General features: G+C 34.1%; 1 protein-coding gene across 8 annotated transcripts in view; it reads right to left on the reverse strand.

Moving 5' to 3' along the window:
- The window catches only part of PSPC1 (paraspeckle component 1), a 136,858-nt gene that overhangs the window by 32,135 nt on the left and 79,338 nt on the right, over nucleotides 1-25,385 (reverse strand). For 3 of the 8 annotated variants that reach the window (XR_014794597.1, XR_014794598.1, XR_014794599.1), the window contains exons 7-8: nucleotides 17,438-17,495; nucleotides 12,837-13,006 (exon numbers count right to left, since the gene is read on the reverse strand). The exons of 2 other annotated variants lie outside the window; for them this stretch is intronic. Coding sequence is in view for 1 of the 6 variants with exons in the window: in XM_084878583.1 (XP_084734709.1) it covers nucleotides 10,853-11,038; nucleotides 12,837-13,006; nucleotides 17,438-17,495 (414 nt within the window). In the remaining 5 variants the exon portion in view is untranslated. Of the gene's footprint in view, nucleotides 1-9,641; nucleotides 11,039-12,836; nucleotides 13,007-17,437; nucleotides 17,496-25,385 lie in introns of those variants that run through there. 3 more of the 8 variants (XM_084878583.1, XR_014794600.1, XR_014794594.1) reach the window with 3 other exon arrangements.

A 25,385-nucleotide genomic window follows, 5' to 3' on the forward strand; every position in this document is an offset into this window, starting at 1 on the left:
TTTCTAATCCCCTTATCTAAAATAGATGCTTTTTCTCTATCCTTTTGACATTAAGTTATTTCAACTGTTAGTCACTCTTCGTCCCTGCAGACTAGAACAATGTGCCACAGGGAGCTGAGGGTCTGTCTACTTTATGCATAGCTATATCCTAAGTGTCCGGAATGCAAGAAATTGTCTATATAGCAATTGTAGAAAACCAGTATTGAACATTTCAAATATTACTAAACCTACTTTTCCCCACCCCTGTATTTGATATATATGATTCTTATATGACTTATAAAAAAGAATTACAAGCCCTGGCCAGCAATTCAGTAGTTAAGCATAAGCCCACACACATAGGATCTCCAGTTGGATTCCCAGTCAAGGGCAAATACCAGGGTTTTGGGTTCCTTCTCTGCCCCTAGTGTCCTTTACGCATTCATGTTTCTCTCTCTTCTCTCTCTCCTCTCCTCTCTCCCTTCCATTCTCTAAAAATCAATGGGGGAAAAATATCCTCCAATGAGGATAAAAAATGTTTAAAAAGCATGAACAGAAACTGATTGTGACAGATAGCTTTCTTCCATATTGATCAATTGGGAAATAATCCGAATTGAGATCTGTAATTTTAATCAACCTATGGAATACCTCATAGGTCTAAAAGATCATAATATGACACATTATACTTTGAATTTACCTTACCTCTAACACTTGTAGCACAAATACTATGACATAGATTAAACTTAATATTCCTAAAATAAAAGCACATTATATTTATTGCAAAACAGAAACATCTAAATACGTATATTCTATCTTATACTTCCCACCCACCCCCAAATTTGGAGTATGTAATTTTCCAAAAACTTCTGATCTTCCTCGTACTAATATTTTAAAAGCATTAATAATTCCAGGTATATATACAGATAAGGAAGAAGAAAAAAAAAACCAAGGTCTTTTAAAATTTTCCTAGTTAATCATCATGCATAAATCTAATAATTTAGGCAATAATTCACATATAAATTTAAAACTTTAATGTCTAGTAGGATATAAGTAGGGCTATTATCACATAAAAATGTATGGGAGGACCCCTAGCTGGCTTGGCTTAGTGAATAGAGCGTCAGCCTGCGGACTGAAGGGTCCCAGGTTCGATTCGTGCCAAGGGCACATGCCTGGGTTGCAGGCTCGATCCCCAGTGGGGGGTGTGCAGGATGCAGCCGATCAATGAATGATTCTCATCATTGATGTTTCTATCTCTCCTTATTCCTTCCTCTCTGAAATCAATAAAGAAATATATTATTAAAAAATGTATGGGAGGAGAAAAAGCAGAGAGTATAGAGAAACATTATACCACCACAGCTTTGTTTTGCCAGCAGACTAAAGTAAACAGAATGCTGCCCCTTTATCTCAAATGAGAAACTCAAAATTCATTATATTTTTCTGCATTCATTTGTCTAAAAACAAAGTTAAGCACTAACTTCTGTAGAGATATGACTAACACATGGTAATCACAGGATTTCTTGATTAGAATAATTGAACATAAAAATAAATCTATGAAGAACCTAGCCTCGTATTTTTAGTAGATAAAACAAACTATTTTACTCTCATTAGCCTTCATTAGAATTGCTCAGTTGGAAAATAGGTTAAAAAGCCCCTTATGGTAAAGCAGACTCATAGTCCTGGGCTAAAAGCAGCAAAGAATCTTGACTCAATTTAAAAAAAGAGGGAGAGGAAGGTTGGTGCAAAGTTGAAAGATAAAAGGACTGATAAGAGGACTTCCTTGATCACAGATATACCCTCCCAAAGCCAAACACATTTCAACCTCACACAAAAAATACGAAAAGGGTGGACAAGAGAACTTCTTGGGCAATTGAAAGCACAAGAAGCAAGTTATCATAACTTTGGGAAGTAGGAGAGGCACACAGATGACATCTAGATTAAAATCCTGTATAATAAAAGGCTAATATTCAAATCAACCAAATGGCAGAACGACCAGTCACTATGATACACACTGGCCACCAGGGGGCAGACGCTCAATGCAGGAGCTGCCTCTTGCTGGTCAGTGCGCTTCCATAGGGGAAGCACGGCTCAGCCAGAAGCTCTCCCACTTCCACTGCAGGCACACGGTAAGGAGCTAGGGGTCCTAGACCACGAGAGCACCACCTCTGAGGGCGCAGGACAGGTCGAGGGACCCTGTCTCCGGTGCACAAGCCTCTAGTAGAAATAAGTATCTATTCTTGCTTCTTATGTAGAGCTATTCTTAGCAGACATCTACCACCATGTTCTAGAAACTACCAACTGAGATAACTTAGAAGGCTGCAAACCAGGTGACTTTCTTAAAATTTTTGGAAGAAACTACTGTCAATATAGCAGCTAAGCACTTTAATACATTGCATAATTTAAAAAACATTGAATCGCATCTGTATGTAGTACAATCCTTATAAGGTCTGACAAGCAGCCTATAACTTTTTACCATAAAGCCACTTAATCCTTATTTATTGAACTCCTCAGAGGGCATTCCTTTCTAAAGTGATTAATAAAGATAAAATGGGTCAGGCCATCACTTAATCTATCAAAATGGTATCATATTTTCCAAGATAGTAAGTTATAAACCCTTTATAAAATTTTCAAAATGCATTTATTATTACCTCATGACTTAACTAGTCTTGTGAGCACAAGAAAATCCTATTTCTACCAAGGCAATGATGCTGTCTAGTCAAAAGTAATGGAGGTGGTGTAATACTTGTTAGGTGACAATAGCTGGAAGAGTTGGGGCAGGGTGCAGGGGTGTGGGGGAGCGGGCACTATCTATAAACTGCCAAGAATCCTAGACAATGTCAAAGGAAGAAACATTCAAAAGTAGAGAATTTTTTGTTATTTGAGCCAAATTGTCAACAATTGCCCAGAAGCTAAATCTCAACAGATTAGGATAATGCTCCAGAGAATGGCAGTTTTGCACCGTATTTTTTACTTGACAATAAAAAGATGCAAGTGCATAACATGAAATTCTCTGATAGATTGGAGAGGTGGGAAAAAACAAAGCAGGGGAAACCTCTGAGATTGGATGAAAAGGTAAAATGATAGACACATCTTTTACACAGGTGGATACAGGATAGTTAACAGTTAACGATTAACAATAACAATGAGAGGATTTAAGGTCTCTGGCCTGGTGAACTGGTTGTGTCTGTAGGGGTCTGGAAAAGGGGGAGTTACCTTGACATCCCAAAAGAATGTTATCCTGGATTGCAAAAGACAACAGACAGGCTTAAAGAAAAGCTAGACATCTGTCTGGGAAGGTTCTGCCTAGGACATGAAGACCTGCCATAAACTGCTTTTATTTGTACCTATTTTTAAAAAAATATATATTTTATTGATTTTTTTACAGAGAGGAAGGGAGAGAGATAGAGAGCTAGAAACGTCGATGAGAGTGAAACATCGATCAGCTGCATCTTGCACACCCCCTACCGGGGATGTGCCCGCAACCAATGTACATGCCCTTGACCAGAATCGAACTCGGGACCTTTCAGTCCGCAGACCAACGCTCTACCACTGAGCCAAACCGGCTTCGGCCTTAAACTGCTTTTAGTTAAAAGGTTTTAAATTCAGACCATCTTTTGTAGTTACTTAAGGTCAAGCATGTAAAACTCATAGCCCGTAGATTGCATGCAGCCCAAAATGAATATTTTTGTGGCCCAGTCAATGTAACAGTAGGTGAGAAATTTTTTAATAAAAATTTTGTAACTTAATTTTTACAATATCCTGTTATACATAATTAATAACTATTAATAATGAACTACAGTGTTCTCTAATGACTGATTACTATAATTATGTTGCATTCATTTCCCTTACACACCATTTCTCTCCACTAATACTAGCAGTGAATCTTTTGGCAGTTGATTGCCACGTCATTAGTCTTGGACTGACTTGTTTGGTGTTCAGAACAGAGAACTATTTCACTTTTTGAGAACAAGCAAAATAAGTTTATTTGCATTACGCTTATTACTTTGTGCAGTTGTTCAGTGTACAAGGAAAAAATATTTTTATTAAAATGTTCTATTATTTTAACCATCACTCATTTCAGTCCGTCGCTTTCAATATGTTTCTATCGAAATAAACCTACATTTCCATGAAAACTGAAACTTTTGTGTTTTTTTGCAACCCACATAAACTTAAACCTTATTTGGCCCATGTTAGCCTTTGAGTTTGACATGCTTGCTTTAGATCTCTGAGTTTGCAAGGCTGTTATGCAGGCATTCCCTGAGCTTCTCAGGTTACCATGTGGCCCCTTTTTGTCTAAAAAAACACATAATATACCAGGATAGTCATTATGCAACAAAATCAACCAACAAAAACATTGCCTATTTTGAGTAACACCAGAACAGAGGTTCTCAAAGTAAGGTCCCTAAACCTATTATCAGTATCACCTGGGAACTTGTTAAAAATGTACATTGTTTAGCCCTCTTTAGGACCAGCTGAATGAGAAACTACTTCGTAGAGCACAGAAGTCTATTTTTTAATGAGCCCTCCAGGGAATTCTGAGAGAACAAACAAGTTAGGGATTTTGTTCTCCCACTGCTTTGCTATCAGCCCTAGGAAAGGATCCAGTCACACAATAGGGCCCCTTGGTAAATAGTAGTACAATCAATAAATGCATAAAGGGAAGTTCTGAATGGCATGGCTACCCCAAATATTCTATATGGCTGAGAAAGTATCACTTTGTACACAATTACTCCAATTATTATGTTCAGTTTGCCCAACTATTGGCACCATAGTGATCCTAATGTTTAAAATATTCTAACCAAGTCCAAGAACATGTAAATATTCTAACCAAATTAAAGCATTAACATTATAATCACTCAGGAAGTCACTACTGCCTTCAAAACTAAAAAGGTCAGAAACTATTAAGAGAATCACTTCATGTGTGATTTACTTTTTCTCATTACATTACAAAAAAGATATGTAAATCTAAGCAATGTCTCACATATACCAACTGACATTATCTAATAATCTGTATACCCTGGGGGAAAATTAATGAAAATTATTCTGGCAAAATATACAATAAAATAAAATGTTCTCTATTTTCACATATGATAATATGGATAATTTGGGGGGGGGGGGGAACTTAATTAAGCACAGAAAATTTTATTCACCGTGATAAGGACTGTTTACACAGTTCTAAAATCCAGAAACAGCCGAAACCAGTTTGGCTCAGTAGATAGAGCGACAGCCTGCAGACTGAAAGGTCCCGAGTTCGATTCTGGTCAAGGGCATGTACCTTGGTTGGAGGCACTCCCCAGTAGGAGGTGTGCAAGAGGCAGCTGATTGATGATTCTCTCTCATCGGTTTCTAAATCTCTATCCCTCTCTCTTCCTCTCTGCAAAAAATCAGTAAGATATATTAAAAAATAAATAAAATCCAGAAACATACTTAAAAATCTCACATTTACAAAAGTCCACCTGAGTGACAATCTGCATAAGAGATTGAACAAGGAAGACTATGTCCTAGAGATCCAGTCACAGATATAACATAAAACATAGTAAACCATTGTGGTTTTTCATTTAAGAGTCTGATACTACCTTATATACATATATTTTCTACCTTAAATTGAGATGTATAATCTATACTAATAAAAGAGAAATATACAAATTGGTCAGGTTGCCCTCATGCAATAACCAAACAGCAGGCTGTATGGGGCGACCAGGCTGGCAGAGAGGGGCAGTGAGAGGCAAAGAGGCCGGTAGGGGTGACCAGGCCTGAAAGGGATCAGTGAGGGGCAGTTAGGGGCCATTAGGCCAGCTGACAGAGGCAGTTATGGGTGATCAGGCTGGCAGGGGAGGCCAGGTAGGGGCGATCAGGCAGTAAGAGGCATTAGGAGCCAGCAGTCCCAGATTGTGAGATGGATGTCTAACTGCTGGTTTAGGCCCAATTCCAGGGATCAGGCCTAGACCAGCAGTCAGACATCCTCCAAGGGGTCCCGGATTAGAGATGGTGCAGGCTTGGCTTAGGGGACACCCCCCCCTCCCCCCCGCACAAATTTTGTGCACTGGGCCTCTAGTATATAATAATAAAAATGTGAAGTTTCATACTGACAATTTTAGAACTAGAGATTAATTTTAGTATAAATATCAATTCAAAGACTTCAACACTACAGATGACACACTTACTTATATAGAGCATTTAAGAAGTATATGGTCCACTTAAATTACTATGCACTTAACAAAAACATTTCTTATACTTTTTTAAAAATAAAACAAATTTAATAGAAAAAAGGTCAGATATTCAAACGAATTACATTTTTTTTTTTTACCTAAATTTACTATTTTGAGTCTTAATTTTGAGAGAAGTGCCTCACATGAAATTTAGGTGACTGTATTTTCTGAAAAAGAACTGAAATTTTATTTCTAAATATAAGCAGAATACCATGTCTCCTAAAACTCAATGCTTTAACTCAGAGACAAATTAAATGGTAATGTTAACTTAAGATTTTTAAATGAACATAAGTCAACAAAATATAGTATCTGTTCCAGAGCAAAGAGGTGTTGGTATAGATTTAGTAATTTGAGCAATAAAACAATACACTTGAAGATGATTTTTTTAAAATGGGAATTACGAACTCCAGCTAAATTACTTTAAGGGATGCAGTATCTTCTACCTAGAAAATATAGTCTTTTCTTATTGACAAGGAAAATTAAATATTATATAACAAAGAAAGTACAGACTGCTAATTCTACCAGGTAAATAAAAATATAATTGAATAATGCCTGGCTGGCTTGGCACAGTGGGTGAGCGTCGACCTATAAACCAGAAGGTCACTGTTCAATTCATAGTCAGGGGATAGGCCAGAGTTACAGGCTCAATTCCCAGTGTGAGGCGTGCAGGAGGCGGTGCATCAATGACTCTCTCTCTCATCATTGATGTTTCTCTCTCTCTCCCTCTCCCTCTCCCTTCCTCTCTGAAATAAATAAAAATATATTTAAAGTATATATATATATATAATTGAATAAGAAGATTCAACCAAAAGGAAGCCCTGGATATTTATAATCTACACATGGTTTTATAGAGAAAGACATGTGGCCAAAAAATATTCCCAAAATAACATAGCACTTAAGTATTTTCCCCACATTTAAAAGACAGTGCTCGCCCCCACGCCCTTCACGCAACGCACGTTCGTGGGGAACCTGGCGCTAAAAGACAGTGCTATTGACAAAAAAAAAAAAAAAAAAAAAAAAAACACACACACACACACCACAAAAAAGAGCTAATGAAGTACATAAATGCATATTTTAAAGATCAGATATTATAAAAATAGTGAAATTCTTTACTATTTACCCAAAGTGACATTCCATAACTTATATGATCACATTCAATTGGGAAACTGTATGCATACTTCATTTTACACAACTGGAGGAAATATATACAAAGTGAGCACATTAAAATTGATTTTTTAAATTTAGCAATGAAAGATTGTGTAAAGAAAATACTGCTCGTTATGTTAAAAGTACTGTTTATTTTACTTAATGATCATTTCTTTACCATGAAATACTTTGAAATAGTAATGCCACTGTCTAAGAATATGTCTATAAAATAATCACAGGAAAACATTTACATCTAGGAGTTAGGTATGTGGGTGTTTACTAGCTTGTTCTTGAAATTGTGACTTTTTACATTATCACTACCCTCTCAAATTTCAGGAATGTATTTTAACATATTATTAGCTATTGTAACAAAACACTTCACACACAAAAAACATAAATACCACAGTACTCCCCAAGATATTCACACTACTAAAAAAAAAGAAAAAAAAGTACCTTTTATTATGAATTAGTCCCATTTGACACTAAATTTCCAACCTTTTAGAGGTTTAAACATACACCTGATTACATTATTTCATAAAATATTTCATTTCAATCACACATTTATGTTCTTTTTCTCATTCAGAATCTAGGTTGTAATTATCAACCTAACCCTCATTTTTAATTAATCAACTACTGATTAAAGCAACATTTAGCAATTATAGATTTTACACATAAACACGAAGTTACTGAAATATTCAAGAATGTTTCTGATTAAAACATGAAGGTATAAGTTTCCATTAGTATTTGAGAAACAAGATTTCAGTTACTGTCCTTACTGATAATTTCTATTAAATTACAATTCCAACTAAACAATAATTTTCCCTAATATAGATATCGTAAAGTTTAAAAAAAATATTTAATTTCCTCCAATGAACACTCAGCACTTATTTAAAGAGAAAAATCCAAAAACTCAAGAAAGAATAACCAATTAAGCTTTATGAAATATAAGAGAATGTAGAATCCTTCAAATAAAATGTATCTCTCAAGAAAATGAATGCATTTATTTTCATAAGCATATTTTCATAAGCAAAAACAGGGAAATTCTGAGAAAATACACTGCTGAAATAAAGCAATTAGAAAAATGAATGTTTCTTTATTTTATGCATATTAATTACACATTAATAGTATATGAAATCTAAATCCTGCAGACTTTAAACCGTGTTTCAAATCATGGCACAAAACATAATATTGTGATATTATAATACTAAAATTGTTTCAATTACCATTTTATGGAAATAATTATGGTAGCATATTTAAACAAACTTACAATTATTTTCATATCTATCACTTTTAAGCAAATACCATTGAAATGTATTCATTGGTATGCTAATTCACAAGAAAAAAATATTGACTAATCCAGTCACAGGTGTTTAACTCTACAGGCACACTAAAACCTGAAGCTAGGAGTTCACAGATGCTCCACTTGACTGTCTCCCAGAAGCTGACTGTTCCCAGGGTAAACTTGGTTAAGCACTGGAACAAGGATTTTCTTGATGCAGGGGAAAAGCTGTGCAGAACTCTTTTCTTGGAACCAGACCTGAGCCGTATACTAGAATGTTCAGCAGATTTGCACGACTTTGTGCACTGGCTTTCAAATGTTCTTGAATGAATCTTAAAGAATTCCACAGCCTTGGCCAAAGATAGTTTAGTATTAACATCAAAGGATAAAGTTTTTCCCAACATCAATTCTGCTTCGAAACAAAATATAAATCTAAAAATTATTTAAGAACTGTATGGAGAAAAACAAAACAAACAAATAAACAAAACAAAACAAAACAAAAATACCCATAGATGATAGGAAAGGTATAATGAAGTGCAATATATATTACTTTAAAATTTTAGCTAATGTTTAAACTCCTCACACTGAAATTAATATACAAATTAAAACAAATTCCACACGCTGCCAATATATATATTCATAGAAAACAGCAATGAGAATAATCTTTATTTTTTTACAATCTCCATGACTGCCAAAAAAAACAAAAGCCTGTGATTAGTGCAAATTTTAGAAAATAATTCCACCCATACTGTTGTATCTAAAAAATAGTACATAAGAACATTTTAACTGGTACAAAGGAAGTCTTCTTAGTTATACTTCACACCCAACTGTGTTTATGCAAGATTTTAAATTAAGCAAATTTATTTCTTTCCAAAGTATGCCCTCCAGCAAAAACAGAAACCATGCAGCAGAAATAAAAGGTAGTATTTACATGCTATTCATTTTATAATAGTGTATTAGTCTTCCAAAAGAAATGCTAAAGTATGATATAACATTAAAAAGTTCTGAAGAAAAAATATGCTGTGATCAATGGCTAATGTGTCAATTTGCAGTTTAATTTAAAGATATGTTCCTTAAATGCAATTTAAAACATGCATGGCTAAAAAACAAAATTTCAAACACAGGAAAGACTTTCTTTTAAATAAAAATTATAATGTCATAAAATCAGTTTTTCCCTGGTATTGAAACTCAAATTTCTAATTACATATTCAATAATAAAGAGATGTATTATGATTCCAATGACTTTAGCCATTCTCAAGTTAATTCTGTTTTTTAAAATTAAACTTGTATTCCTTGAAGACAAACACACCTAACCTGTCAGACAAGTTTTAGTGGAGACTTGCCAATTCTAGGAAAATATTTACAACACTGCAGAGTCAACCATCTTTAATATTTTTAGAAACTTCAAGAAATATCTTACTTCTTCTACATCATGCAGCAAATCCTCACTTAGTATACAATCTAATAGTATTGTATATAATTTTAAAGAAAATTTAAAGGATAAGATCTAGATATTGACAACAGATGGGAGGAAAGATAAATAAAAAAATGAAAAACACAACATTATATCATAAGCAAGGGAGATTTGCCTTCAAACAGTTTGTTTGTTTTTTCCAATATTGAAAAGATTTATTTGAAAAAATCAGCATAGGACAAAGGTATCCTTAAGATTCCTCTTGGAATATCTGAATATTCAGATTTTAAATGAAATCTGACGGAACTCTGGTTTCACAGAACATGAATGGTTTACACAAATGTAAACTCCAGGCCAGATCCCTTATTAACATTACCTTTCACTAAGCTGCTATCTTCAGTGCTACTTGCACAAACTAAAAAGCAGAAAATCCATTTTCATTTTCAGATGGCTGGATTAGTTAAAGCAACCCAAGTATTACTGTTACAGCCAAGTTCAGCAAAACTGTAATAGAATATACCACTAATAACATTTGTAAATTATCCAAAATGATTTCTTTATTGAAGTAACTACATAGATTTCAACAGTACTATGGGATATTTATATTTAGCTAACGTCACAAACACATTTTAACATTCACAATGATGAGCATCAGCATTACCATTCTAATCTACAAAGCTCATGAATAAAGAAAAATACAAAACCTCGTTTTACAAAGAAATATTTTAACATCTGCATACATTAACAATAAAACCATTCTTCCAAAGTAACAGGTTAAGTGTAAAGTCATACCACTGAATTCTTTTTCTCTAAATAGGAATGAAAGAATGTCTAATATCTACGACGCTTATTAGGGCCTTCAAAGTTGCCTGCTTGGCCTCCTCTACCAAAACCACCAGGACCACTACTAACAGGACCTACGCCACTCATGGGTGCTTGAGGGGTTTCAGTCCCTGCTCTACTCCCCATAGGTGATCCCATCTGAGATGGTGGTCCTTGGGGAAATCTATCATTGTGCTAGAATACAACACAATAAATATGAAGTCCATTTGAGACACGCCAGATATAAGTGACAAGAAAAATTGGCAAAATCCCAAGTAGTGATGTCATGAAGTTCAGCAGAAAGTCCAGCAGAATCAGGATCACACATAGAAGGAAGAAAGGAGCAATTTAATTAGTTACTATGTTTAAAAAAAACCAAAACATCCGAAGAGTTACATACTGCTATATAATGCCCCAATTTCACGAAGAACAAACTGATTTTAATGGAACAAATGCCATCTTAAAAACCTCTAATCAATATTATAGTACTATTCTGGTACTTTTTTTTTTTTTTTTAAGTTTATATTGCATGTAACTGTGGTGCATAAAAAATACTTTTAAAAAAACACCAGAGATAAAACTGAGGAGTAGCATCATATTCAGAAAGTAAAAAGTTTTATGAAATCTTTGAGATGTTTTTTGGAAAGACTATTATTGAGAAAATAAAATTTTTTTAAATTAACAAACTTTCACAGTAATAACCACATATATTAATCTCAAAAGTTGAACAGACTCAAAACTCCAGTGTGAAAAAGACCGAAGACACTATTTAAATAAAGTGTACAATTTCAGAGGGACGGGTGGAAAAATTGGCCATGTATAGCACTTCAAAATTACTACTAATGATTATATTGCTACACAAAAGTTTAAACAAGGTGTTACAAGTTTTCACTAGCTTTCAGATATTTTACTCTAAAATAAAGTATCTGAAGTTAACAAATACGCTAATTACATTAAGCGCCATCTGATCACAGCAGATATGACAGCACTGCCTCCCTTTACATTCATTTTAGGAAACACTGTTAGCATGTCTAATTTCCCCAATTCATAAAAGATAGCATTTAAAGTAAATAAATTTTAAAAAATTAAGTAAGTAAATTCTAAAATGGTAAAATGTTGCATCCACCAATTCTAAGACACACATTCACTTTTAACACCTCTGAGACCAGGAAGAAGTTACAGCTGATGGCATGTCTGAGTTTAATTTGCAGTGCTTTTTCTTTCTTAGCAGCAATGGCGCCTTAAGATTTTTGTAGTGGTTTTAAAACTAAATTTCCTTTTCAAAATATAGAGTCAACCAATTTTCCTTTTCTAAATGGTACCTAGAACAGCCATTAACAAAAAACAAATGAGAAAATGTTTAACTAATATAAAGCTCATTTAAACAGTGATTTACTTTGAGGGAAATGAAACAGGTATTAAGTCTTGCTATTGATATTCAAATATAAGAATTATTATTGAAAAACTTTTTTTGAAAAACATTTTTGTAATAACGCACACAAAGATATCTTCACACTCTCAAACCAAGACATAAAACTGTCTACTTTTAACATAGTAACAAATGTAATTAGTAATTCTACAATGTAACTTTAAAAGCTTAAACTTATATTTACAAAAAAATTGTTTTCACACATACTGGAGTTTCGTCCCCCCACCAAAGGTAAGGAGTCCAACACAGGTAAGAACACATAAAGTACTTGAATGCTGGTAAGAGGTGGATACAAATTTAAAGCACTGTAAAAATAACTGTAACATATGTGTTTGCTACATACTTAAATACAAAACATGCCATGGATGGTAATCATAACTCTCTCAAGATACTTAAAAATTGCCTCATAAATTAACATATAACATTACAAGATTGCATTTACTTCATTGCATATTAATATTTACTGCCAAAGCAAGTTCCAAGTTATCTTTAAGTGTGAAGTTACCTTTGGAGCATAAGTATATATTATTGAATATAATCAAAATAATAGTTATGATACATTACCACTGCTCCATTATCTGGCATCATTGGAGTTCCCAAATTTGCAGCTCCTTCTGGTCCCATGGCAGGACCAGGCCCCATTGGTGGGCCAGGGATAGTTCCTCTGTTGTTCATATTCATACCCATCATTGGAGGAGGACCTTGGTTACCAGCAGGTGCTGGGCTAAACCCATCTATGCAAAACAATCTATACTTAGAGCTGTCCTATCTTAGTTCAATAAACATTAAAAATGTAACAACAACAACAACAACAACAAAGTAACAACACTTAGGAAATGTATACAGATGACATCATCAAAATAATTTTCCTTCTCTTAGCTAACTACTCTGTAACAGAGTGTTACCTACACTAATAGAATTTTCATTCCAAAAACAAAAGTATAAAAAACATGAGACAACTATCAATCACTTAAGGACATTTGAGACTGTAAAAGCTTGAGAATTTAAAAAAAAAAAAGTCAGTATGATTTCTATAGTTTGCTTTTTAACCAAATACTCCCTTTACATGGTGGCTAAACTCTACCAATTTAAACGAAAAGCAAAAGATTAGCACTTTGAAAACCAATTAATATTTTTAGTCGTGACTAAAAATGTTATGTAAATTGCATTAATTTTGAGAGAATCCATTCCCTTAAATATATAATGTTCACTATAAGTAATTTCTTGACTTTTATATAATTACTGGACATCTCCAAAAATTATGAGGTACTGTTTTTTTAACTTTATGTATAAATATGCAATCTAAACAAACAAATTGAAATGACTCTCAACATGACAAAGCTTATTTTTAAAAGGCACTGCAACCAAATACAGATATAATATTAATACATTAGATTTATATATTTTTCAGCACGTTGAAATTCTGAAAATGGGAACAAACTTTTTCTTAAGAAAGATGAAAACTACAATAGTGTTTGAGCTATAATACCACATTTATAATGGCCTCAAACACAACATTTTTAGATACCTTCTACAAAGTTTTAATTTTTAAAGTACTGATATATTTATCATTAAAAATTCATAATAAAAATGACTCAGCCTGGCTGTGGTGGCTCAATAGATTAAGTGTCATCTCAGGGACCAAGAAGTCCTGGGTTCTATTGCCAGTCAGGGTATACAGTAGGGAGCATGCAGGAGGCAGCCAATCAATGAGTCTCTCTCATCATTGATAAATATATATTAAAAAATAAAAAAATTTTAATATATATTAAAAAATTAAAAAATTGACTTTTAACTTCGAGTTTTTTTCTAGTGTTTCATTACGTAGGTCAATTTTATAACATCTGAATTCAATTTCTCATAAACACATTATAACATGAGTTGAAGTTTTCATTAAAACTGTCATGTCTAAATGGCTGAGCATAAGGAACAGCTGCAAGAAAAAAGTCCTACTCCTTTATCTATCCCTGACAACACATTATTGCTCTTTCTGAACCCAATCCTCAGGAATCTAACAACTTCTTAGGGGAAGAATTATTCCCTTAATCCATAAATGTTCTTCCTGATAAATCTATACTTTAACTAACCAAAAAATTTCTATTCCTTAGCACAGTTATAAACAAAAAATTTTACTAGACTTCCAAAATATCTCTCACAATGGAAATAAGAAAGAATAAAGACATGAATCTGGGAGGAATCAATGTAACCTCAACTTTCACAAAAACAACAGATTATATATCAGGGAGGGTTTTTTTTTTTTTTTTAGTAGAACAGAATTGTTACATCTAACATGTGAGATTCAAATATAACTATGCTACTATAGGCATAGTAAAATAACTAAAAAAAAATATTTCCAACTATCAATAGTTGAAGTATCGTCTTATTTTTACTAATTACATCTTCTACCACACAGCTGTAATTAAACCGAACTTAACAAAATCTAAGCCCTGGCCAGTGTAACTGTTGGTTGGAGTATCATCCCGTGCACCTACAGGTTTTGGGCTCAATTCGGGATCAGGGCACACATCCAGGTTGCAGGTTTGATCCCTGGCCAGGGCACATGCTGGGAACACCCTATGATGTTTCCAACATAAATCAATCAATCTCTCTCTCTCCCCCCCTCTCTCTCAAATCAGTTTTGTAAAAGCTACATAGTACGTATTTAAAAAATAAAAATCTAAGGCCCTGGCCAGTTAGCTCAGTTGGTTAGAGAATCTGCCCAGTATGCCAAGCTGTGGGTTCAATTCCCAGTTGGGGCAAATACAAAAATCAATGAATGAATACATACTAAGTGGAACAACAAACCAGTTGTGTGTGTCTGTCTCTCTCTCTCTCTCTCTCTCTCTCTCTCTCTCTTTTTTTCTTTCTCTCGCTCTCTCTCCCATCTCCCTCCTCTCAAAAAAAAAAAAAAAATTAATTAATTAATTAAAGATCCAAGAAACCTTAGAATTATCTGATCCCATGAAAAACAGTTTTGTAATCTATTTTCCACTTAGTATGTACACTGGTAAACATAGCAGAAAATCTATTGACACATTCCATCAATGTAACTTGACAGGATGTGAACTGACACCAGAAACAAAACTATATAATGATATACAACCCAGTAAATCATTAGGAGAAAGTATCATGTTAAATAAAATGTAAAGAGGAAAAAATTACATGGGTTAGACTTTAGGAAGTTGAGTAAATACTCAAATGTAAATATGGTTCTCTGGTGAATAAAATGCCATAAAATTTGTGATTCTCTTAAATTCATAACTAAATAAGGAATCTAAAGGCACAGTTTTATATTTCTTCTGATCAAGTTACTAGCCAAGCAGTCAGAATGTTTTTGCATCCGTGGAAACATGAGATATACTTTAAGTTGGTTCTGTTATTAATGACAATCTAATAATTAAAATGGCATTTCAAACTGAACTACAATCTATAAAATCACACTTATATTCTTAAAACAACCTAGACCAACCCACAATTTACTTTGAAAGACATAAATACTAAACTACTTATACTTTTTATATATACAACTGTGTTCCATAATTTACAATTAATTTACTCTGCTGATTACTTTGTACCTCAATTGTATTAACTCACAATGGAGTTGATTATGAGTAAGGGCCATATTTCATGCTTACTTTGCATACCAGAGATTCTCAGTTACTACTTTAGCAGGTAAGAAAAGTGAACAGCAATAAATGATTTTAGATCATCTAATTGTCAGTGGCAAGGAAACTGCCATGCAGAGGAAGGAAGTTGATAATGGAAAATACTTGTATCACACATTAGAGGCTTTAAGATTTTTGTATTCCGTATACTATGTAATCTAAGTACAATTTAAGTTTGTTCAGTGGGTGTGCATATTGTGCATATTGAAATGTTAAGGTAATATAATTTTTACAACAATATGTACATGTGTGTTATGTAAAGATTTATGTAACTTTTAAATGCAAGACACTTCAAAGTTAGTAACATGAAAAACTTCCATGCTTACTTTTCCTTAGCTTACTCAGTGCTATTTCCCTAAAAACATGGTTATAAGCCAACAAATATTAAACATGTTATCATCATAGGCATTTTCTTAAAAACTTTATATCAACTCTTGCCCTGGCCGGTATAGCTCAGTTGGTTGAGAGTTGACACATGCACCAAATGGTTGCTGGTATGATTCCTGGTCAGAGCACATGCCAGGACTAAGGGCTTGATCACCAGTAGGGTGAATAAAAGAGGCAGCCAGTAAATGTTTCTCACATGAATGTTTCTCTCTTTTCCTCTCTAACATCAATAAAAACACACATATACACACAACTATATCAACTCTAAAGTTATGTATTAACCTAAGTGTGTAAGACATCTCATTTCCTTCACAGTCATAAATGTTTCCAAAAAGCATGTTTCTGTGCACAATGTGGCAAAATATTAAAAACAGTAAAATAAATAAAAATAGGTACACAACACGAAGTTACAGAAAAGGTACCTTAAAATAGAAATTTCTAAAATACTCCCCCAAAAGTTTAGACACTCTACAACTCAAAAACTACCAAATTTCCAAAGTAAAAATGTCAATTTAAAGGTATGAATATTTTGATTTTTGAAATATTATGCCATGCAATTAACTGAACAAGTTTCATATTATATAAAAACATGTTTACAGGTATTTTTCATTAATTCTATTAATAAATAATACAGCCTGACTGGTGTGCCTCACTGGTTAAGTGACAACCCATGAACTAGGAGGTAGGTCAGGGCACATGCCCAAATTGCAGCTTGATTCCCAGTAAGGGGTGTGCAGGAGGCAGCCAATTGATGTCTCTCTCTTTTCAATATTCCCATCTTTCTATCAATCTCCCTTCCTCTCTCTTAAAAAATAAATAAATATATATATATATATATATATATATATATATATATATGAAAACATATTTAATAAAAAAACGAAAGATACTGCCTATTTTAGCTTTCAAATAAACAAAATGAAAAAATTCTCCCTAGGCATATATTTATAAATATACTTGTATCTTTTTAATATCATAAATGTAAGAGATTTCATCATTAAAATGTTGATTCCAAATTTTATTTGTTACTGACATGTAGATACCACAAATAGCATGTACCGTTGCCCAAAGAATTACAAGTAAGTTATAGAAGCCTTTGCTTCCAATCCCTACCTCCCATGTTTATTGCTCCACGGGGACCCATATCACCCATTCTCATTTCCTGTTCTCTCTGTAAGTAAACATAGTTGTCACAGTCAACCTATCGATCTTATCACATTTCCCATCTAAAATCAAAAAGAAAAGAATAAATTGGGACAAAACTTTCCATTTAGAATTTTTAATTTTCCAATACCTCTTACTGTAAAGAAACTTCAGTTTCCCAGGCTTACCATACCATAATGTTTAAAGTACCCAGTTTATAATGCTAGATTATAAATCAGATTAAATGAAATTTACCACAGAATATTTTTAATGTTTTTGTTCTAATACATCAAAGACATATGCCTAGATTTTTTAAAAATCTCATGGTAATACCCACCAGGGCCAATTATTTTTTCCTCCCAGATCACTAAAGTCTTCAAACAGAAATGACTGTTACCACTTTTATATTCAAACACATTCATACATACAATCCAAACAGCTGAGGGACACTAAGCTAAAACAGTTATAGATTATTTTCATTTCTGAAATACTATAATTCATCCTTGCCTTTAATTCAAGTATTCAAGCATTATTTTACCCACAACAAATATAATATAGAGTTACCATAGAAGTCACCACAAAATTCAATCAATTATTGAATGCTCAATTTAACACTCCCTTCTTTCATTAGAACAGTGTTATTTGGAAACCTAAACAAAAGTGGCATTATACAGGTGGCAAGTTATGAAATAAAATGCTCTTGAGATGAACACAAAAGGTCGTATAAATGTATAAAATGTAAAATATCAATACAGAAACTGTTTCCTAAAACTTTTCATTTCATTTGGTGAAATGACTCAACATATTATAGTAACAATTTGCACTACTAATTGATCCTCTTTTCTAATATCAGACAAATATGTTAAATGTAGTGATCATAAAAACCGGTTTGGCTCAGTGGATAGAACGTAGGCCTGAGGACTGAAGGGTCCCAGGTTCGATTCCGGTCAGGGGCATGTACTTTGGTTGCAGGCACATCCCCGGTGGAGGGTGTGCGGGAGGCAGCTGGTCGATGTTTCTTTTTCATCAATGTTTCTAGCTCTCTATCCCTCTCTCTTCCTCTGTAAAAAATCAAAAAAATAAAATAAATAAAATAAAATATATTTTAAAAAAAACACACTCAGACAAAAATAACAATGTCTGAATCTAAAGAAAGCATAATTTTTCTACTTTTAAAATCTATTTTAGCCCTGTGCATCAACCTATGAACCAGGAGATCACAGTTCTATTCCCAGTCAGGATACATGCCCAGGATGTGGGCTTGATCCCCCAGTATGGGGTGTGCAGAAGGCTGCTGATCGATGTGTTTCTCTCACATCAATGTTTCTCTCTTCCACTCTCCCTAAAAATCAATAAAAAAAATCCTTGGTGAGAGGAGAATCCAAGATGGCTGCTCGGGTAGGCACCTAGCCGCAGCCGCACGCAACAATTTCAATAAAATACAACTAAAATATAAAATGGACATTACCCAGAACTACAGGAAAGTCGACTGACTGGAAATTCTACAACGAGAAGCAAGGAGAAAACCAGAAGGAAGCGCGGAGGAGCTGTAAAAGCCCAAGGTACGAAGACACGCGGCTTGCGCGGAGAGGACAGAGCCGGAGAGGAGGGAGGCCGAGTGCCTGGCTGGCGTTCCCTAGCGGGAAGGAGATAAACACTCGGACTGTGCTGGGCCCCCAACTGCTCTGAACCCCCGTTCTAGGCCAGACCCCGGGGACCCAGGCTCATCCAGAGGGAGCTGGGCTGTAAGGCGGTACGCGGGGAAGCAGCGAAAGGAGGTCCCAGAGGCGCGCACACAGCGCGCAGAGAAGGGCCGGCCGGCTGTGCCATAGGACTGCCCTGGCGGGAAGGAGACAGGGGCTCCAGACTGCTCTGAACGCCATCTCCAACTCCACTTCCAACTGAACTGAACCCCAGTTTCGGGCCCATTGCGGGAGAGCCTACACAGTTTGGTAGCAGGCGAAAATCGAGGGCACCTTTCTCTCAGAGGTGCTTGCAACAAGTACTGAAGGACCCTGAGTCTCAGGAGTCGCATAGGGCGGGGCTGACGGAAGCCAAGGCTGTAGGCTCCACCCTGAAACCCCGCCCCATCAGAAAAGCTGCCTGCGAAAATGGCTAAACCAAACAGATCACAAACGAAAGAAATGGAGGACAAAAAGCGACTGGATATAGAGTTCAAAACCACACTTATAAGGTTTTTCAAGAGTATCCTAGAAAAGGCCGATAAAATAAATGAGACCTATGAGGATATGAAAAGGGATCAACAAGAAATAAAGAATACATTGTCTGAAATAAAAAATATTATACAGAGTCCTAAAAACAGAATAGAAGATCGCAAGAATCAAGTCAAAGATTTGGAACATAAAGAGCCAGAAGACACTCCTCTGCAGAAGCTAGAAGGCAAGAGAATCCAGAAAATTGAAGATAATGTAAGAAACCTCTGGGACAACTTCAAACGATCCAACATCAGAATCATGGGGGTCCCAGAAGATGAGAGAGAGCAAGATATCGAAAACATACTGAAAGAAATAGTGACAGAAAACTTCCCCCACCTGGGGAAAGAATTGGACTTACAAGTCCAGGAAGCACACAGAACTCCAAATAAGAGGAATCCAAAGAGGACCACACCAAGACAAATCATAATTAAGATTCCAAGAGCAAAGGACAAAGAGAGAATATTAAAAGCAGCAAGAGCTAAGCAGGTGGTTACCTATAAAGGAGCTCCTATACGATTGTCAGCTGATTTCTCAACAGAAACCATGCAGGCCAGACGGGAATGGCAAGAAATATTCAAGGTGATGAATAGCAAGAACCTACAGCCAAAAATACTCTACCCAGCAAAGCTATCACTCAGAATTGAAGGTCAGATAAAGAGCTTCACTAATAAAAAAAAGCTAAGGGAGTTCATCACCACCAAACCAGAATTATATGAATTGCTGAAGGGGGTTCTTTCAGAAGAGAAAGTAAATAAAGATAAAAATTATGAACAACAAATACGTAACTATCAACAAGTGAATCTAAAAACCAAGGAAATTAAAAAAAAAAATCTGATGAACAATATTAACTGTTGAATATAATAGAATCAGAGGTATGGAAGGGGAGTGAACTAATGATTCTTGGGGAAAAGGGGACAGGGGAATGTGGGAAGAGACTGAACATAAACTGTGCACCTGTGGATGAGGACAATGGGGAGTGGGGAAAGGGCAGAGGGTGGGGTGGGAAGGGGGGGGAAGGAACACTTGTAATAATATGAACAATAAAAATTTATTAAAAAAAAAAAAAAAAATCCTTGGTGAGGATTAAAAACAACAAAAAAGAAATGTTGTCACCTTATTTAGAAAATTTAAAAGCCAAAACATTATCATTTTTTTTAACTCCTAAAAATGATTTTGACTCATAAAACTTGATTAATTGTATCATTATTCACCAGCAATAAAACTAGACCATTTTATAAAACTGACTAGTAATAAAGCCATATAACTTCCTAATTGTAGGTAAATATTATTTTACAATCACACTTGGTACAAGTACCAAAAAGTCAAACAAGTTGTCATATCCAAACCTATTGATAAAGTGTGGACAGCTTCAGCATACCCAAAATCTTCCAGGCATTATTTATAGCAGATACTTAATTTGTGAATTTTATGATCATGACATTGGGGGGAGGGATAGGAGAGGACAAGGGTTCAATTTGTATTTTTACTTTTATATTTGATAGCTACGAAGATTAGAAATGCAGTTAACAGAAGGTAATTATTATAGTCTCGCTGTTTGAAGCTTCAATTTTCAAATCCCCCTTACATACCCTAACAACCCAAATCAATGCCTATGATTCACTGGTGGGTTAAGGGGGAGAGACTACCATTTCTATTATCTTTTTATAACTTCAGCTTTACCTAAATCTATCACTTTCTGAAATAACATGTTTAGCTTTATTATTCACAAAGTTAAGTACTTTAAAATATTCTTAAATTGTTCTATGATTCCACTTTCTTAGTTAACATAATTTTGTGAAAATCATATTAACACAGTGAAGAGATCTATGATTTTAAATCAACTGTGCAACAGTGGCTGTAACATTCCCTTCCTTATGCTCTATTATAACCTGGTTGCAATTCTAAAATATATTTCTAAAAATAAAATAAACAAAAGCTTACAATAATCCATGTTAACATAGCAACTATATTGTATAGCATAGCATGCTTCACTAAACACACATACAATTTATTAGTGTTGAGATTTCCTTAGAGAGTATAATATGTGCTTTTATACAGCTTCACTTATAACTTTTAAAAAGACATTATAATTAATCATTTTTAAACTATTTTAGAAAGAGCAAAATTTTCAGGTTCCTAGTAATGTCTTAAGGTTACTATTTCCTTCTATAAATCCACTGCTATATACTTGTAATAAAATGAAAGAAGCAGAGATTTTATTCAAGTATCATCAAAGGAAATTAAGACAGTAAATCTCATTATAACTTGCATATCAATAAGAGAATCACTTAAAGAAGTTCACTATGACTGTGTACCCACCTAAGAAGCAATTCATAGGCCTTCACGTCTCTTATAAATTATTATTATATATTTCAAATTAGAACTGGCTCACAGTATGTGGGATATTTTTATAATACACATTTTAATAATGCTTTATTACTTTAGCATAAATTAAGAGTTGTGGTTTAACATAAGACAACCTATAAACAAAACCTCAAAAGACTGCAGTGTAATAAAGCTAAGATAAAGCTATGAAAATTGTTTTTAATTCAATTAAACCTCATAGCAATCCTGTAAGGTTTTATATATATATATATGGTTGAGCTGACCTATAAAATTCTGCCAAAACAGAGTTCATGAAATTTTCACTTTCATAAGACACCTTCATTTTTTAAGAATTTCAACAAAAACTAACAAAAGACACAATTTTTAAATTTATCCTTACAATGTTTATAAGAAGGTATGCTGTCCATTAACAGTTATGCATATTTATCCCTGAAATCTTGTCACTAAAGAAAACTTAAATTAACATATTACCAACAAAATCAACCAAAGTATGACTGATTTTCAGAAGTATATATCAAAGCAACATTCCATTCAAATAGCAATTCTGGAAGTGTGGTTCATGAAATACTCAGAGTCCCACATCATTTCATGAAGTGCACAGATTCAAAACTGTTTCATGCCTTATTAACACTAGAACATAGTTAAAATGTTATGGTATAATCGTGCTTTTCACTCTACGATATCTGTGGATAGTGCAAAAGCAATGATGGGCAAAAATCCTGTTTTTATGGCAAAAATCAAAGCATTTGTATTCAAATATTTACTAGAAATCATTGAATTCTTCACATGCAATACAATAGCAGCTTAAAATTTTCAATTATGATACCTGGATGGAGCAATAAAAATTAAGTTTATTAAAATCACTATCCTTGAATACTTATCTTTTTAATATTCTATGCAACAACACAGAATATATACATAAAACATGTCTGCTCCATTATGAAGTACAATAATTATTTCAAGAAAAACAATTACTATGAGTGGGTTAGAAGAAGCTGAATGAAACCCTTTTAGGCTTGTAATAAGAATTTCTCTTGAGACAGCATTAGGCAAATTTTTGCAGACATTTTATGACATCAGAGTTAGTATTAAAATGTGGGTTTTTATTTTGTATAATAAAATACATTAAAACCTGAAATATTTGTGTAACTTGATAAACCAGTATTTTTCTAATGTTAGGCACATGACATTAAGAAACATGCCTGGGTAAGAGAGCCATTCAAAGTTCAAAGTAGGCCCTAGCTGGTTTGGTTCAATGGATAGAGTATCAGCCTGCAAACTAAAAGGTCCCAGGTTCGATTCTGGCCAAGGGCACATGCCCAGGTTGCAGACTTGATCCCCAGTAGGGGGTGTGCAAGAGGCTCTCATCATTGATGTTTCTATCTCTCCCTCTCTAAAATCAATAAAATACATATATTTTTAAAAAGTTCAAAGTAGACCAATATGATTTAATGGAAATTACTCCCTATCAAGTTTTACTATAGTATCAAACAAGCATATCCACAATTACCTGAAAAAGTTAAAACACATCTCCAATGTGAACTCATATATACTGAGTGGCCAGATTTTTATGATCTCTGAACGCATAATAATCTGGCCATTGTATATCCTATATAATAAAAAGCTAATATGCAAATTGTCCCCTCGACCAGGAGTTTAACCAGCAGGCAGGCCAGCCAACCGCCCATATACCCTCCCCTTGGCCAAGCTGGCCAGACCCCACCCATGCACGAATTCATGCACCAGGGCCTCTAATATACACACATTCTCTCTCTCTCTCTCTCTCTCTCTCTCTCTCTCTCTCTCTCTGAGTGGCCAGATTATAGCCAGCCATTTTCCATAAAGGCAAACATTAAATAAATTTACAACACAGTAAAATAATTACATTCTTCCTACTACATTACAGTCGAGCAAAAAATATATATAAAATAAGGCCATTCTTCTCACCAACCCCCCCCCCCAAATAAATTTCTTTTAAATTTCTAATATGGTAAACACTGATATAACCTAAACAAAAGCTCTTTGGGGGTCCTAATTTTTAATAATCTATAAAATAGCAGAAAATTTGCACTAATGTAAATTAACTAAAGCAACGTACCCTAAAGTGCAGCCAGCATCTGACATTATTTTGTATAATGTAAGGATTTTTCCCCCCTTTAATATAAGGATATCAATCTGTGATTTTAAACACATTTATTTCCCTAGGTAAAGGTTTTACACAGTATAAAAATAAGGCTAAAATTATGTATAACCCTTGACGGTGTAAACAGTAGTTGGAGCATCAGTGGCTGAATCCCAAGCCAAGGGCACATGCCTGTGCTATGGGTTTGCACCCTGTGCCCTTGCCTGGGGCATGTGCATGAGCAGGAGGCAGCCAGTCCATTCCTAGGCAGGGCACACACCCAGGTCTCACATCGATGTTTCTCTCTTGCTCCCTCCCTCCATTCCTCTCTCTAAAAAAAAATAAAGAAAAGGAACTGTAAAACAAGAGTGAATATTTAAAAAAAAAACCAAATTTATATATTTCAAATTAGAACTGGCTCATAGTATGTGTGATATTTTTATAATACAAATTTTAATAATACTTTATTACTTTAGCATAAATTAAGAGTAGTGGTTTTAACATGAGAAAATCTATATGTAAACAAAATCTCAAAAGACTGCAGTATAATGAAGCTAAGATAAAGCTATGAAAATTGTTTATAATACACTTTTTATAATACACAGGGTAGCTTTATAACTAAGCATGAATTTATAAAGACATCTCTATTATGTCCCTAAAAAGATTCTATGGATTGTCTAGGGAATACCATGAGCCATTTAGATTCCTTGTCTTAATAAGGAAAATGCTCAAAGTCCTGTTATAAAAATACTAATAGAGAACATATTAAAAAAATATGATTACAGAGAAATGTATTAGTTTTGGCAGTTAACAAAACTCAACTTTTTCATCATCAAATATTCCAAATCTTTTTCCTAAAAAGAAATTACACTTACCACTTAAAAATTTATATTTTATTTCATTAGAGAAGTAAAGGAATAATAAGTTGATTAGATAACCAGTCAAATTGTCATGGGAGAAATTAGACAATGTTACTATCCAGAAATATTAGGTAATAAACAATATATTCTGAGGAATGGACATCAAGTATTTGAAATATTAAAATAGGTATAAAGAAATGTCTGAAAAGTAGGCCCTTTTGCCAATAAATTATTCACTCATTTAAAAGGTGTTAAGATATTAAAAGGTATGCATCAACAAAGTATCTTTTCCTTTAAAAAGTAAATAAATTAATTTTAAACTAAAAAGGTGAAGACATGTTGCCCTTGATACAACTCAAATAATTTCATGCAAA

This window comes from Pipistrellus hanaki (assembly GCF_964339955.1).
Source record: "Pipistrellus hanaki genome assembly, chromosome: 3".
NCBI lineage: Eukaryota > Metazoa > Chordata > Mammalia > Chiroptera > Vespertilionidae > Pipistrellus > Pipistrellus hanaki.